Source organism: Procambarus clarkii, chromosome 48, assembly GCF_040958095.1.
Source record: "Procambarus clarkii isolate CNS0578487 chromosome 48, FALCON_Pclarkii_2.0, whole genome shotgun sequence".
Lineage (NCBI taxonomy): Eukaryota > Metazoa > Arthropoda > Malacostraca > Decapoda > Cambaridae > Procambarus > Procambarus clarkii.
Genome location: NC_091197.1, coordinates 34,692,369 through 34,706,541, shown reverse-complemented (window position 1 = coordinate 34,706,541; position 14,173 = coordinate 34,692,369). Strand labels below are relative to the sequence as shown.

The 14,173-nt window shown below is 38.8% G+C and overlaps 1 protein-coding gene across 1 annotated transcript; it reads right to left on the bottom strand.

Annotated features, from left to right (window-relative positions):
* Positions 1-256: 256 nt before the first annotated feature.
* Positions 257-8,445, bottom strand: LOC138351200 (uncharacterized). Its single transcript, XM_069302842.1, has 2 exons — positions 7,034-8,445; positions 257-338 (listed from the first exon to the last, which is right to left on the bottom strand). The coding sequence occupies exons 1-2, from the start codon at positions 8,443-8,445 to the stop codon at positions 257-259; spliced, it is 1,494 nt and encodes a 497-aa protein (XP_069158943.1).
* Between the last annotated feature and the right edge of the window lie 5,728 nt (positions 8,446-14,173).

Genomic DNA, 14,173 nt, shown 5'->3' with positions numbered 1-14,173 from the left:
TGGATGTCAACCAATAAACAAACACTTAACATACAAAAGACCTACTACATCTTATTTGGAAGCAAATGTACAAATGATATTCAGCTTCAGCTAGATAATGTAAACATTATTCTCTTTTATTATACTTACTGAAACGTGGTTAAAAGAGGATCCTACTCAACTCTTTAACATGCCTAACTACTCAGCAATTCACAACTGTCGTCAAATTAAGAGAGGTCGTGGTACTGGTCTTTACTACCACCAAGAACTAACATGCTTAAAAGTTATTAGCACTAGAGAGTGCTGTGGGGAGTATATCTTCACCAGTTTCAGAGTCAAGGGTGCGGAGTCTGTCCTGTCTGTGGGTGAAGTCTATAAAATTCCTAACACTGATGTGTCCGAATTCAACTCAAAACATCGAAATCTAATACTAGATAACAGACTGAACAAAAACCATCTTATTATCGCAGGGGACTTTAATATTGATCTCTGCAAGCCTGAACACCCTACTACTGTTAGCTTCCTCAACTGTATGAATTCCTGCTTCCTCATACCCTTAATCACTAGACCTACTAGAATCACTGATAGTACTGCCACGACTCTAGATCACATCTGGACCAACATAACCTCTCTGCTTACTCCAGGTATAATCCTCGATAGCACTACAGACCATTACCCCACATTTCTCTTAACGAACATTAATGAACCACCTCTAGAGACAAGGGAGTTAAGCTTTAGGCTGCACAATGAAACTGCTATAGGCAACTTTATAATTGCTGCTGCTAATGTCAACTGGGAGTCCGAGTTAGGTAACATAGGAGACATCAACCTAGCAGTGCAATCTTTTCTTCAAAAAACTCTCAGCCTTTATAACACCCACTGTCCTATGCTAACGAAACAAGTCACAACCAAAAGGCTAAACAATCCTTGGCTTACAAAAGGAATACTTAAATCCATTAATAAAAAACATGACCTCGAGAAGAAGTATAGGTTAGGAACCGTCTCCAAAGAATTCTCAAAGAATTACTCGTTATTGCTATCTAAAATAATTAGACGAGCCAAAACTTACTACTACAAAGATAAATTTACCCAAATAAAGAGCAACATTAAAAGAACTTTGAGCACAATTTCACAAATATTGGGAACAAAGAAGATTTTAAATAACACACCAACACTCCTGTCCAATAATGATGGTCAGCTTTCAGCCTCTGATTTTGCTATTGAGATCAATAGGTTCTTCTCTTCCATTGGGTCATCCTTTGCAAATGACATTCCATCTTCCAGTTCTGATGTTAAGGACTATCTTACAGGTAACTGTCCACAGTCTCTGTACCTAAAGCCTACAAATTCCACTGATGTTACTGAGATAATCCTTTCCTTTAAAACCAAGTGTAGTGCCCTTGAGGAGATATTAACTTTAATTTACAAAAAAAACTCCAGATCATTAGCCCCTGCTATTGCATTGCTCTTCAACAAGTCACTTGAACTCCAAACCTTTCCAGATATTCTAAAAAAAAAAGCGAGACTAACCCCTGTCCACAAATGTGGTGATCTCACAGATGTTAACAACTACAGACCTATATCAATCCTGCCTAACTTGTCAAAAATGTTTGAAAAACTAATCTGCCGGCAGCGTTACTCTTATCTAGCCAAACACATTATACTTAGCTCTTGTCAATATGGCTTCAGACCCAAAAAAAGCCCTAACGATCCACTTATTAGTATAATTAACTTGATTTATGCAGCTCTTGATAAATATGAGTTCCCTGTTGGGTTATTTGTGGACCTGCGTAAGGTAATTTTTACTACCAATGGTGGACACTACCAATTTTTAAGAAAGGAGATAGATCACTTGCGTCAAACTATCGGCCAATTAACCTAACGTCTATTGTGGGAAAGTTACTTGAATCGATAATTGCAAACACAATTCGTCTTCATCTAAAAAAACATAAATTAATAAATGAGTCGCAACATTGTTTTAAAAATGGCCGTTCATGTTTAACAAATTTGCTATCTTTTTATTCAAGCATAGTTAAGGCAGTTGATAGTGGTAAGGATTGTGATGTTGTGTACCTTGACTTTAGCAAAGCTTTTGATACAGAGCCACATGAAATACTGATTAAAAAAAATAGAGGTTCATGGTATTGGGGTTGCTATATTACGTTGGATTAGGGCATGGCTATTCCAAAGGAAACAGAGAGTTAGTATAAATGGGGTTAAATCAGAGTGGGATAATGTTGTTAGTGGAGTGCCTCTAGGCTCTGTCCTGGAACCTCTGTTGTTTATAATATATATAAATGATTTATATTCAGGTTTGAGTAGCAACATTTCGAAATTTGCCGATGATGCAAAAACCGGTAGGTAAATTAACACGGAAGAAGACTCACTCTCACTTCAAGTTGATCTAAATAGGGTTTTGAAATGGTCAAAAGATTTTCAGATGCAGTTTAATGTTGATAAATGTAAAGTTCTGAGGCTAGGTAATGATGATAAAGTTACAAGATACGAGCTAGATGGTGTTGAAATTGCTAAAGGGATCTGGGAGTTATGATTAGTAAGAATTTAAAACCAAAGGATCAATACATGAATAATCGTAATATGGCAAATCAGACAAATTCAAAAATTCAAATGTTTATTCAGGTAAAATGCATACATACAAGGTGTGATACAAACATTGATAGACTTATCGATAGAGCTAGTACATGCAATGCCTAAAGCTACTAAAACATAAATTAATAATTGAATCGCAACATGGTTTTATAAATGGCCGTTCATGTTTAACAAATTTGTTATCTTTTTATTCTAGCATAGTTGAGGCAGTTGATTGTGGTAAGGATTGTGATGTTGTGTACCTTGACTTTAGCAAAGCTTTTCATACAGTACCACATGAAAGACTGATTAAAAAGATAGAGGCTCATGGTATTGGGGGTGCTATATTAAGCTGGATTAGGGCATGGCTATACCAAAGGAAACAGAGAGTTAGTATAAATGGAATCAAGTCAGAGTGGGAAAATGTTGTAAGTGGAGTGCCTCAAGGCTCTGTCCTGGGACCTCTGTTGTTTATAATATATATAAAAGATTTAGATTCAGGTTTGAGTAGCAACATTTGCAAATTTGCCGATGATACGAAAATCGGTAGGGAAATTAATTCGGAGGAGGACTCACTATCACTTCAAGTTGATCTAGATAGGGTTTTGAAATGGTCAAAGGATTGGCAGATGCAGTTTAATGCTGATAAATGTAAAGTTCTGAGGTTAGGTAATGATGATAGAGTTACAAGATACGAGCTAGATGGTGTTGTGATTGCGAAGTCGGATTGCGAAAGGGATCTGGGAGTTATGATTAGTAAGAATTTAAAACAAAAGGATCAATGCATAAATGTTCGTAATAAGGCAAATCGGACACTTGGATTTATTAATCGCAGCGTTAGTAACAAGACACCTGGTGTGGTTCTCAAGCTATATCTTGCTCTAGTTAGGCCCCATTTAGATTATGCAGTTCAGTTTTGGTCGCCATATTATAGAATGGATATAAATTCACTTGAACGTGTCCAGCGTAGGATGACTAAGTTAATTCCCCAAATTAGAAATCTTTCATATGAAGAAAGATTAACAAAGCTTAAGTTGCATTCACTGGAAAGGCGAAGAGTTAGGGGTGACATGATAGAGGTTTACAAGTGGATGAATGGACATAACCGGGGGGATATTAATAGGGTATTAAAAGTATCAACACAGGACAGAACACGAAACAATGGGTATAAATTGGATAAGTTTAGATTTAGGAAAGACTTGGGTAAATACTGGTTCAGTAACAGGGTTGTTGATTTGTGGAACCAATTGCCGCGTAACATTGTGGAGGTGGGGTCCCTCGATTGTTTCAAGCACGGGTTGGACAAGTATATGAGTGGGATTGGGTGGTTATAGAATAGGAGCTGCCTCGTATGGGCCAATAGGCCTTCTGCAGTTACCTTTGTTCTTATGTTCTTATGTTCTTATGTTCTTATTGGGGGTGCTATATTAAGCTGGATTAGGGCATGGCTATACCAAAGGAAACAGAGAGTTAGTATAAGTGGAGTCAAGTCAGAGTGGGGAAATGTTGTAAGTGGAGTGCCTCAGAGCTCAGTCCTGGGACCTCTGTTGTTTATAATATATATAAATGATTTAGATTCAGGTTTGAGTAGCAACATTTGCAAATTTGCCGATGATACGAAAATCGGTAGGGAAATTAATTCGGAGGAGGACTCACTATCACTTCAAGTTGATCTAGATAGGGTTTTGAAATGGTCAAAGGATTGGCAAATGCAGTTTAATGCTGATAAATGTAAAGTTCTGAGGCTAGGTAATGATGATAGAGTTACAAGATACGAGCTACATGGTGTTGAGATTGTGAAGTCGAATTGCGAAAGGGATCTGGGAGTTATGATTAGTAAGAATTTAAAACAAAAGGATCAATGCATAAATGTTCGTAATAAGGCAAATCGGACACTTGGATTTATTAATCGCAGCGTTAGTAACAAGACACCTGGTGTGGTTCTCAATCTATATCTTGCTCTAGTTAGGCCCCATTTAGATTATGCAGTTCAGTTTTGGTAGCCATATTATAGAATGGATATAAATTCACTTGAACGTGTCCAGCGTAGGATGACTAAGTTAATTCCCCATATTAGAAATCTTTCATATGAAGAAAGATTAACAAAGCTTAAGTTGCATTCACTGGAAAGGCGAAGAGTTAGGGGTGACATGATAGAGGTTTACAAGTGGGTGAATGGACATAACAAAGGGGATATTAATAGGGTATTAAAAGTATCAACACAAGACAGAACACGAAACAATGGGTATAAATTGGATAAGTTTAGATTTAGGAAAGACTTGGGTAAATACTGGTTCAGTAACAGGGCTGTTGATTTGTGGAACCAATTGCCGCGTAACGTGGTGGAGGTGGAGTCCCTCGATTGTTTCAAGCGTTGGTAGGACATGTATATGAGTGGGATTGGGTGGTTATAAATAGGAGCTGCCTCGCATGGGCCAATTGGCCTTCTGCAGTTACCTTTGTTCTTATGTTCACTATTACGCAAAGCGTTTCAGGCAGGAAAAACACTAAAGACTAAAACTTAATACTAATTGAGATTAAAGTATAAATTGTGTTGAGAAAATATAAAAATAAAAAAGGGGGGAACATGGCAGAAAAACAGCAAATATACAATTTGGTCGACAAACAGCGTTGTTTAAAATAGCAAACATTGGTTGACATTTAGGGGTAAGGTAAGTTACAGGGAGTTAATTAGGTAGTGCTTAGTTTTTTATCTTAAACTGGTTAGGAGAGGTACAGTCCTTAACATGATTGGGAACGTCAATCCACATGGGACACTGGGATTTATTAATCGAAGCGTTAGTAACAAGACACCTGGTGTTGTTCTTCAGCTATATCTTGCTCTGGTTAGGCCCCATTTAGATTATAAGAACATAAGAAGAACATAAGAACAAAGGTAACTGCAGAAGGCCTATTGGCCCATACGAGGCAGCTCCTATTCTATAACCACCCAATCCCACTCATATACTTGTCCAACCCGTGCTTGAAACAATCGAGGGACCCCACCTCCACAATGTTACGCGGCAATTGGTTCCACAAATCAACAACCCTGTTACTGAACCAGTATTTACCCAAGTCTTTCCTAAATCTAAACTTATCCAATTTATACCCATTGTTTCGTGTTCTGTCCTGTGTTGATACTTTTAATACCCTATTAATATCCCCCCGGTTATGTCCATTCATCCACTTGTAAACCTCTATCATGTCACCCCTAACTCTTCGCCTTTCCAGTGAATGCAACTTAAGCTTTGTTAATCTTTCTTCATATGAAAGATTTCTAATTTGGGGAATTACCTTAGTCATCCTACGCTGGACACGTTCAAGTGAATTTATATCCATTCTATAATATGGCGACCAAAACTGAACTGCATAATCTAAATGGGGCCTAACTAGAGCAAGATATAGCTTGAGAACCACACCAGGTGTCTTGTTACTAACGCTGCGATTAATAAATCCAAGTGTCCGATTTGCCTTATTACGAACATTTATGCATTGATCCTTTTGTTTTAAATTCTTACTAATCATAACTCCCAGATCCCTTTCGCAATCCGACCTCGCAATCACAACACCATCCAGCTCGTATCTTGCAACTCTATCATCACTACCCAACCTCAGAACTTCACACTTATCAGCACCAAACTGCATCTGCCAATCCTTTGACCATTTCAAAACCCTATCTAGATCAACTTGAAGTGACAGTGAGTCCTCCTCCGAATTAATCTCCCTACCGATTTTCGTATCATCGGCAAATTTGCAAATGTTGCTACTCAAACCTGAATCTAAATCACTTATATATACCATAAACAACAGAGGTCCCAGGACAGAGCCCTGAGGCACCCCACCCACAACATCCTCCCACTCTGACTTGACTCCACCTACACCAACTCTCTGTTTCCTTTGGTATAGCCATGCCCTAATCCAGCTTAATATAGCACCCCCAATACCATGAGACTCTATCTTTTTAATCAGTCTTTCATGTGGCACTGTATAAAAAGCTTTGCTAAAGTCAAGGTACACAACATCGCAATCCCCACCACTATCAACTGCCTCAACAATGCTAGAATAAAAAGATAACAAATTTGTTAAACATGAACGGCCACTTACAAAACCACGTTGCGACTCAATTATTAATTTATGTTTTTCAAGATGAAGACGAATTTTATTTGCTATTATAGATTCGAGTAACTTTCCCACAATAGACGTTAGGCCAATTGGTCGATAGTTAGACGCAAGTGATCCATCTCCATTCCTAAAAACTGGTATCACATTAGCAACTTTCCAAAACTCTGGCACTCTGCCTGACTCTATTGATCTACTAAATATGGTTGACAGTGGGTCACAAAGCTCCTCTTTGCATTCTTTAAGCACCCTGGCAAACACTTCATCCGGCCCTGGGGATTTGTTTGGTTTGAGTTTCACTATTTGTTTAAGAACATCCTCCCTGGTAACTGCTAAACTCGTCAACCTGTCCTCGTCCCCACCCACATAGACTTGTTCGGCCGAAGGCACATTGTTAAGTTCCTCTTTAGTAAATACAGATACAAAATATTTATTAAAAATACCACTCATCTCCCCATCACCATCCGTTACTTGACCCGTCTCAGCCTTCAATGGACCCACCCCCTCCCCAGTCCCAGCACGATACAACTGAAAAAACCCCTTAGGACCCGTCTTCGCTCGCCCTGCTATGCGAACTTCATAGTTTCCCCCCGCTTTCCCCATCTCCCCCTTAACATTTCTAACCAGTTGCACGAACTCCCGCTCCAAAGTGACCTCCCCACCCTCAATCCCCCTGCACCAAGCTCTCCTCCCACCCACAAGGCTCTTCAAACCCTCCGTTATCCACCCCGGGTCACCAGCACTCGATCCACTCAACCTGCATGGCACACCACGCTCCTGCGCCCTGCCCAGAATATTCCCAAATAAGTCACACATTGAATCCACATCGAAATCCCCACCCAAGTCACCCATCGCTGGGCCCATGTCTCGCTCCAAGACCGGCCCACACCCCACACCCAAGACCCTCCAATCAATTTGACCCAAAAAACTTCCTAGGCTACCAAAATCAGCCCCTCGAAAATCTGGCACCCCAACAGAACCCTCTCCCACTGGTCCACTCCATTCCATGCCAAATCCGACCTCCCTGCGATCACTGCCCCCCAGCTCACTCCCCACCTCGATGTCACCAACCTGCGCTTCCCTGCCAGTCAACACCAAATCCAAAACATTACTTTCCCGTGTCGGCTCCCCAATGTGCCGCGCAAGAAAGCAATCGTCAACCAATTCCAGAAAATCCTCGGCTCCACCATTCCCTGCTTTGTTCAACCAGCTCATTCCGCCAAAACCAAAGTCACCCATGACATAAACACTGTTAGATCTAGATGCTCTAGATACTTCATCCCACAGATGCTTTGCTCCCACTCCGTCCAAATTTGGCGGCCTATATACTACTCCTATCATAACATCATCAGCTCTCTCGCCCAATTCAATCCAAACGGCTTCCGTGTGTGGCTCTGTTTTGATTCCCTCCCCGAGACCACATTTCAAACTGTCCCCAACATACATGGCCACTCCACCTCCTCGCCCAATACATCCATCTGTGTGAAACAGTCTAAATCCACATATTTGATACTCAGCTAACAGTTCTCCACTTTCCACATTCATCCACGCTTCGGTAAGTGCAACAACATCTATTTTTTCTGTGCAGACAAGAGCACTCAACTCGTCAACTTCATCTCTTAGACCTCCACTGCTAGTGCAATATACCCCAAGTGAACCGTTACTCCGCGGACCCTCTCCCTCCCCGGTCGTTTTGCCAATTCCCTTCTCCCACAAACACACACTTCCACTACCTCCCTCCTCCAAATCAACTCCCATACCCCCATCTACCAACAGCCCAAACCCAAACAAACACCTCCAACCACTCCCTCCAACGAGCTCGCAACAGCAACAACCCCAGCCCTCGACAGATGCACCCCATCACGAGCACACACTTCACCCCCTCCACAGAAGCGTTCCCAGTTGTCCATGAAAGACACCGCATTTGATTTGCAATATCTATGTGTTTGTGTGAGAAAGGAATTGACAAAATGATCAGGGAAAGAGAAGGGTCTCAAAATAAGAATTCACTTAGGGTATATTACACTAACAGTAGAAGTCTAAGAAACAAAATTAACGAATTAAATGCTCCTGTCTGCACAGAAAAAATAGATATTATTGCACTTACCGAAACGTGGATGAATGTAGAAAATAGAGAACTATTAGCTGAATATCAAATAAATGGATTTAAACTATTTCACACAGATAGATATATTTGACAAGGAGGTGGAGTAGCCATATATGTTAGGGACAATTTGAAATGTAGTCTCAAAGAGGGAATCAAAACTGTGCCACACTCAGAAACTATTTGGATAGAATTAAACGAAAAAGCAAATAATATTATAATAGGAGTTATATATAAGCCACCAAATTTAGACAGAATGGAAGCAAAGCATCTATGGGATGAAATATCTAGGGCATCTAGATCTAACAGTATTTATGTCATGGGTGACTTTAATTTTAGTGGAATAAACTGGTTGAACAAAACAGGTAATAATGAAGCAGAAGATTTTCTAGAATTAATTGACGATTGCTTTCTTATGCAACACATTAAGGAACCAACACGGGAAAATAATATTTTAGATTTAGTGTTAACTAACAGGGAAACACAAATTAATGACATCGAAATAGGGAGTGAGCTAGGGAACAGTGAAAATAATCAGTAATACAAAGTAATCAGATTTAGCATAGAATGGAATAGACCTGAAGGAGAAAATTCTGTTAAAGTGCCAGATTTTCGAAAAGCTGATTTTAATAGCATAAGAAATTTTTTGGGTCAAATAAATTGGAAAATCTTGGGTATGGGGTGTGGGCCGGTCTTGGAGCGAGACATGAACTCAGCGATAGGTGACGTAAAATGGGATTTCGATGTGGATTTAATATATAACTTATTTAAGAATATTCTAAACAAAGCACAGGAACGTAGTATACCATACAAATTGAATAGATCGAACACTAATGACCCAAAGTGAATAACAAATAGTTTAAAGAACCTTATAGGTAAAAAGTGAGCTTGGTACAAAAGGATTAAGAATGGGGAAGTCAGTTTAGAACAGGAATTCATACAACTGGTTAGAAATGTTAAAAAAGAGACTAGGAAAGCAAAAAGAAACTATGAAGTTCGCATAGCAGAGCAAGCAAAGTCAAATCCTAAAGGGTTTTTTCAGTTATATCGAACTAAGACTAGGGAAAGGATAGATCCATTATAATAATATATAGTCAAATAACTGATAATGACAAGGAGATGAGTAATATTTTTAACAAATATTTTGTATCTGTATTTACTAAAGAAGAACTTAACAATATGCCTTCAGCCGAACAAGTCTATGTGGGTGGGGATGAGGACAGGTTGTCTAGCTTAGCAGTTACCAGGGAGGATGTAATTAAACAATTAGAAAAACTAAAACCAAACAAATCCCCAGGGCCGGATGAAGTGTTTGCCAGGGTGCTTATAGAATGCAAAGAGGAGCTTTCCGAGCCGCTGTCTACCATATTTAATAAATCAATAGAGTCAGGCAGAGTGCCTGAGTCATTGAAGGTAGCTAATGTAGTACTAATTTTTAAGAAAGGAGATAGATCACTTGCGTCAAACTATCGGCCAATTAGCCTAACGTCTATTGTGGGAAAGTTACTTAAATCAATAATTGCAAATACAATTCGGCTCCATCTTGAAAAACATCAATTAATAAATGAGTCGCAACATGGTTTTACAAATGGCCGTTCATGTTTAACAAATTTGCTAACTTTTTATTCCAGCATAGTTGAGGCAGTTTATAGTGGAAGGGATTGTGATGTTGTGTACATTGACTTTAGCAAAGCTTTTGATACAGTGCCACATGAAAGACTAATTAAAAAAATAGAAGCTCATGGTATTGGGGTACTATATTAAGTTTGATTAGGGCATGGCTATTCCAAAGGAAACAGAGTTAGTATAAATCGGGTTAAGTTAGAGTGGGATAATGTTGTTAGTAGAGTACCTCAGGGCTCTGTCCTGGGACCTCTGTTGTTTATAATATATATAAATGATTTAGATTCAGGTTTGAGTAGCAACATAATAATAATAATAATAATTTTTATTTAGGTAAAGGTATATACATAAAGAGATTTTACAAAGTTTGTTGGCTTTATAGATAGAGCTAGTACATACAATGCCTAAAGCCACTAATTACGCAAAGCGTTTCGGGCAGGAAAAAACACTAATGACTAAAGCTTAAAACTAATGGGTAAAAAGAAAAAAATGCGTTGAGTACAAATAAAAATAGAGGTAAAAGAGGGGGGAACATTGTTGAAAAAGCAGCACAAATACAATTACAAATTATTACAGAAAATTACATTCAAACAGCGTTGATTTGAAAAACAAAAAAAAACAAAAAACATACATGGGTTGACAATAGAGGGGTAAGGTAGGTTACAGGGAATTTATTAGGTATAGCTTCGTTTTTAACTTAAACTGGTTGAGAGAGGTACAGTCTTTAACATGGTTGGGAAGGTCATTCCACATTCTGGGCCCCTTGATTTGTAGAGCATTTCTGGTTTGATTAAGTCGTACTCTAGGAATATCAAAACTGTATTTATTTCTGGTGTGGTGCTCATGGGTTCTGTTACAACCTTCTATGAAGCTTTTGAGATCAGGATTGGCATTATAGTTTAGCGTTTTATATATGTATAATACACATGAGAGAATGTGCAGTGACTTAATGTCTAACATATTCAGAGATTTGAGTAGGGGTACCGAGTGATGTCTGGGGCCAGAATTGGATATTGTCCTAATAGCAGCTTTGTGTTGAGTAATTAGAGGACGTAAGTGATTTTGGGTAGTAGAGCCCCAAGCACAAATACCATAGTTGAGATATGGATAGATAAGGGAGTAATAGAGAGTCACCAGGGCAGGGCGTGGTACATAATATCTGATCTTAGAAAGAATGCCCACAGTTTTTGAAACTTTTTTTGATATGTTTAGAATATGTCCCTGAAAATTCAGCTTGTGGTCAATGAGAATGCCAAGGAATTTGCCATCTAATTTGTTACAAATTTGGGTATTGTTTATTTTGAGATTTATTTGATTAGAGGATTTATTGCCAAACAGAATATAGAAAGTTTTGTCAATGTTAAGGGTGAGTTTGTTGGCAGTTAGCCACAGATGGACTTTATTTAGCTCAGTATTTACTGTGGCATTTAGAGCAAGGGGATCAGGACTGGAGTAAATGAAGGTTGTGTCGTCAGCAAATAGAATTGGTTTGAGGTATTGGGAGGCATTTGGAAGGTCATTAATGTAGATGAGAAAGAGGAGAGCGCCAAGTATGCTGCCCTGGGGAACACCAATATTGATGGGTAGGGTGGGAGAAATTGTATTATTCACAGAAACACATTGGAGCCTGTCAGTAAGGTAGGATTTGAGGTATTGTAGGGAGTATCCTCTGACACCATAATGATGTAATTTAAGAAGAAGGTTTTGGTGGTTGACAGTATCGAAAGCTTTACGCAGAGCCACAAATAACCCAACAGGGAACTCATTTTTATCAAGAGCTGTATGAATCGAGTTAAGCATACTAATAAGTGCATCGTTAGTGCTTTTTTGGGGCCTGAAGCCATATTGGCAAGGGCTAAGTATATTGAGTTTGGCTAGATATGAGTAAAGCTGCTTATAGATTAGTTTTTCAAAAAATTTTGACAAGTTTGGCAGGATTGATATAGGTCTGTAGTTGTTAACATCTGTGAGATCACCACATTTGTGGACAGGCGTTACTCTCGCTTTTTTTTAGAATATCTGGAAAGGTTTGGAGTTCAAGTGACTTGTTGAAGAGCAAAGCAATAGCAGGGGCTAAAGATCTGGAGGCTTTTTTGTAGATTAAAGTTGGTATCTCCTCAAGGGCACCAGACTTGGTTTTAAGGGAAAGGATTATCTCATTGACGTCAATGGAATTAATAGGCTTTAGATACAGAGACTGGGGATAGTTCCCTGTAAGATAGTCCTTAATGTCAGTACTGGAAGATGGAATATCATTAGCAAGGGATGAACCAATGGAAGAGAAGAACCTATTGAACTCAATAGCAGAATCAGAGGCTGAAAGCTGACCATCGTTATTAGACAGGAGAGTCGGTTTGTTATTTAAAGACTTCTTTGATCCCAATATTTGTGAAATTGTTCTCCAAGTTTGTTTAATGTTGCTCTTTATTTGGGTAAATTTATCTTCGTAGTATTTAGTTTTGGCTCGTCTAATTATCTTAGATAGCAATAATGAGTAATTCTTTGAGAATTCTTTGGAGACAATTCCTAACCTATACTTCTTCTTAAGGTCATGTTTATTATTAATAGATTTAAGTATTCCCTTTGTAAGCCAGGGATTGTTGAGCCTTTTGGTTGTGACTTGTTTTGTAAGCATAGGACAGTGGGTATTATAAAGGCTAAGAGTTTTTTGAAGAAAAGATTGAACTGCTAGGTTGATGTCCTCTATGTTACCTAACTCGGACTCCCAGTTGACATTATCAGTAGCAGTTATAAAATTGTCTATAGCAGTTTCATTGTGTAGTCTAAAACGTATCTCTCTTGACTCAAGAGGTGGTTTGCTAATGTTAGTTAAGAGAAATGTGGGGTAATGGTCTGTAGTGCTATCGGTGATTATACCTGAAGTAAGCGGAGAGGTTATGTTTGTCCAGATGTGATCTAGAGTCGTGGCAGTGCTATCAGTGATTCTAGTAGGTCTAGTGATTAAGGGTATGAGGAAGCAGGAATTCATACAGTTGAGGAAGCTAACAGCAGTAGGGTGTTCTGGATCGCAGAGGTCAATATTAAAGTCCCCTGCGATAATTAGGTGGTTTTTGTTCAGTCTGTTATCAAGTATTAGATTTCTAAGGTTTGAGTTGAATTCGGACACATCAGTGTTAGGAATTCTATAAACTGCACCCACAGACAGGATAGACTCGGCACCCTTGACTCTGAAGCTGGCGAAGATATACTCCCCATAGCAGTCTCTAGTTCTAATTTCTTTTAAGCATGTTAGTTCTTGGTGGTAGTAAAGAGCAGTGCCACCACCTCTCTGAAGTTGACGACAGTTGTGGATTGCTGAGTAGTTAGGCATGTTAAAGAGTTGAGTAGTATCCTCTTTCAACCATGTTTCAGTAAGTATAATAAAAGAGAATTTGTTGTCAATAGCTTCAATCAAGGCACTAACATCATCGAAGTGTTTACCTAGGGATCTAACGTTCAAATTGATTACAGAGATATTGTGATTATGAGTTAATACATTGTTTACATCATGTGCTGCAAAATATCTGCAATTTAGATCATTAAAGTGATTATTGTCATAGATAGTGGATAAGAGGTTAAGTTCTGGGTCTATACTTGACTGCATAAAAAAAGCTGATTGCAGGAAAAACAAGAAAAAAAAGAAGAAAAAAATGTACACAATACTGTACCAAACAAACACAAAAGGGGCTTACAGGGGTACAATGTAGTAAGGGAGTATGGCTAGGCTAGGAAACCTAGGTAATAAATGAGATTAAAGAA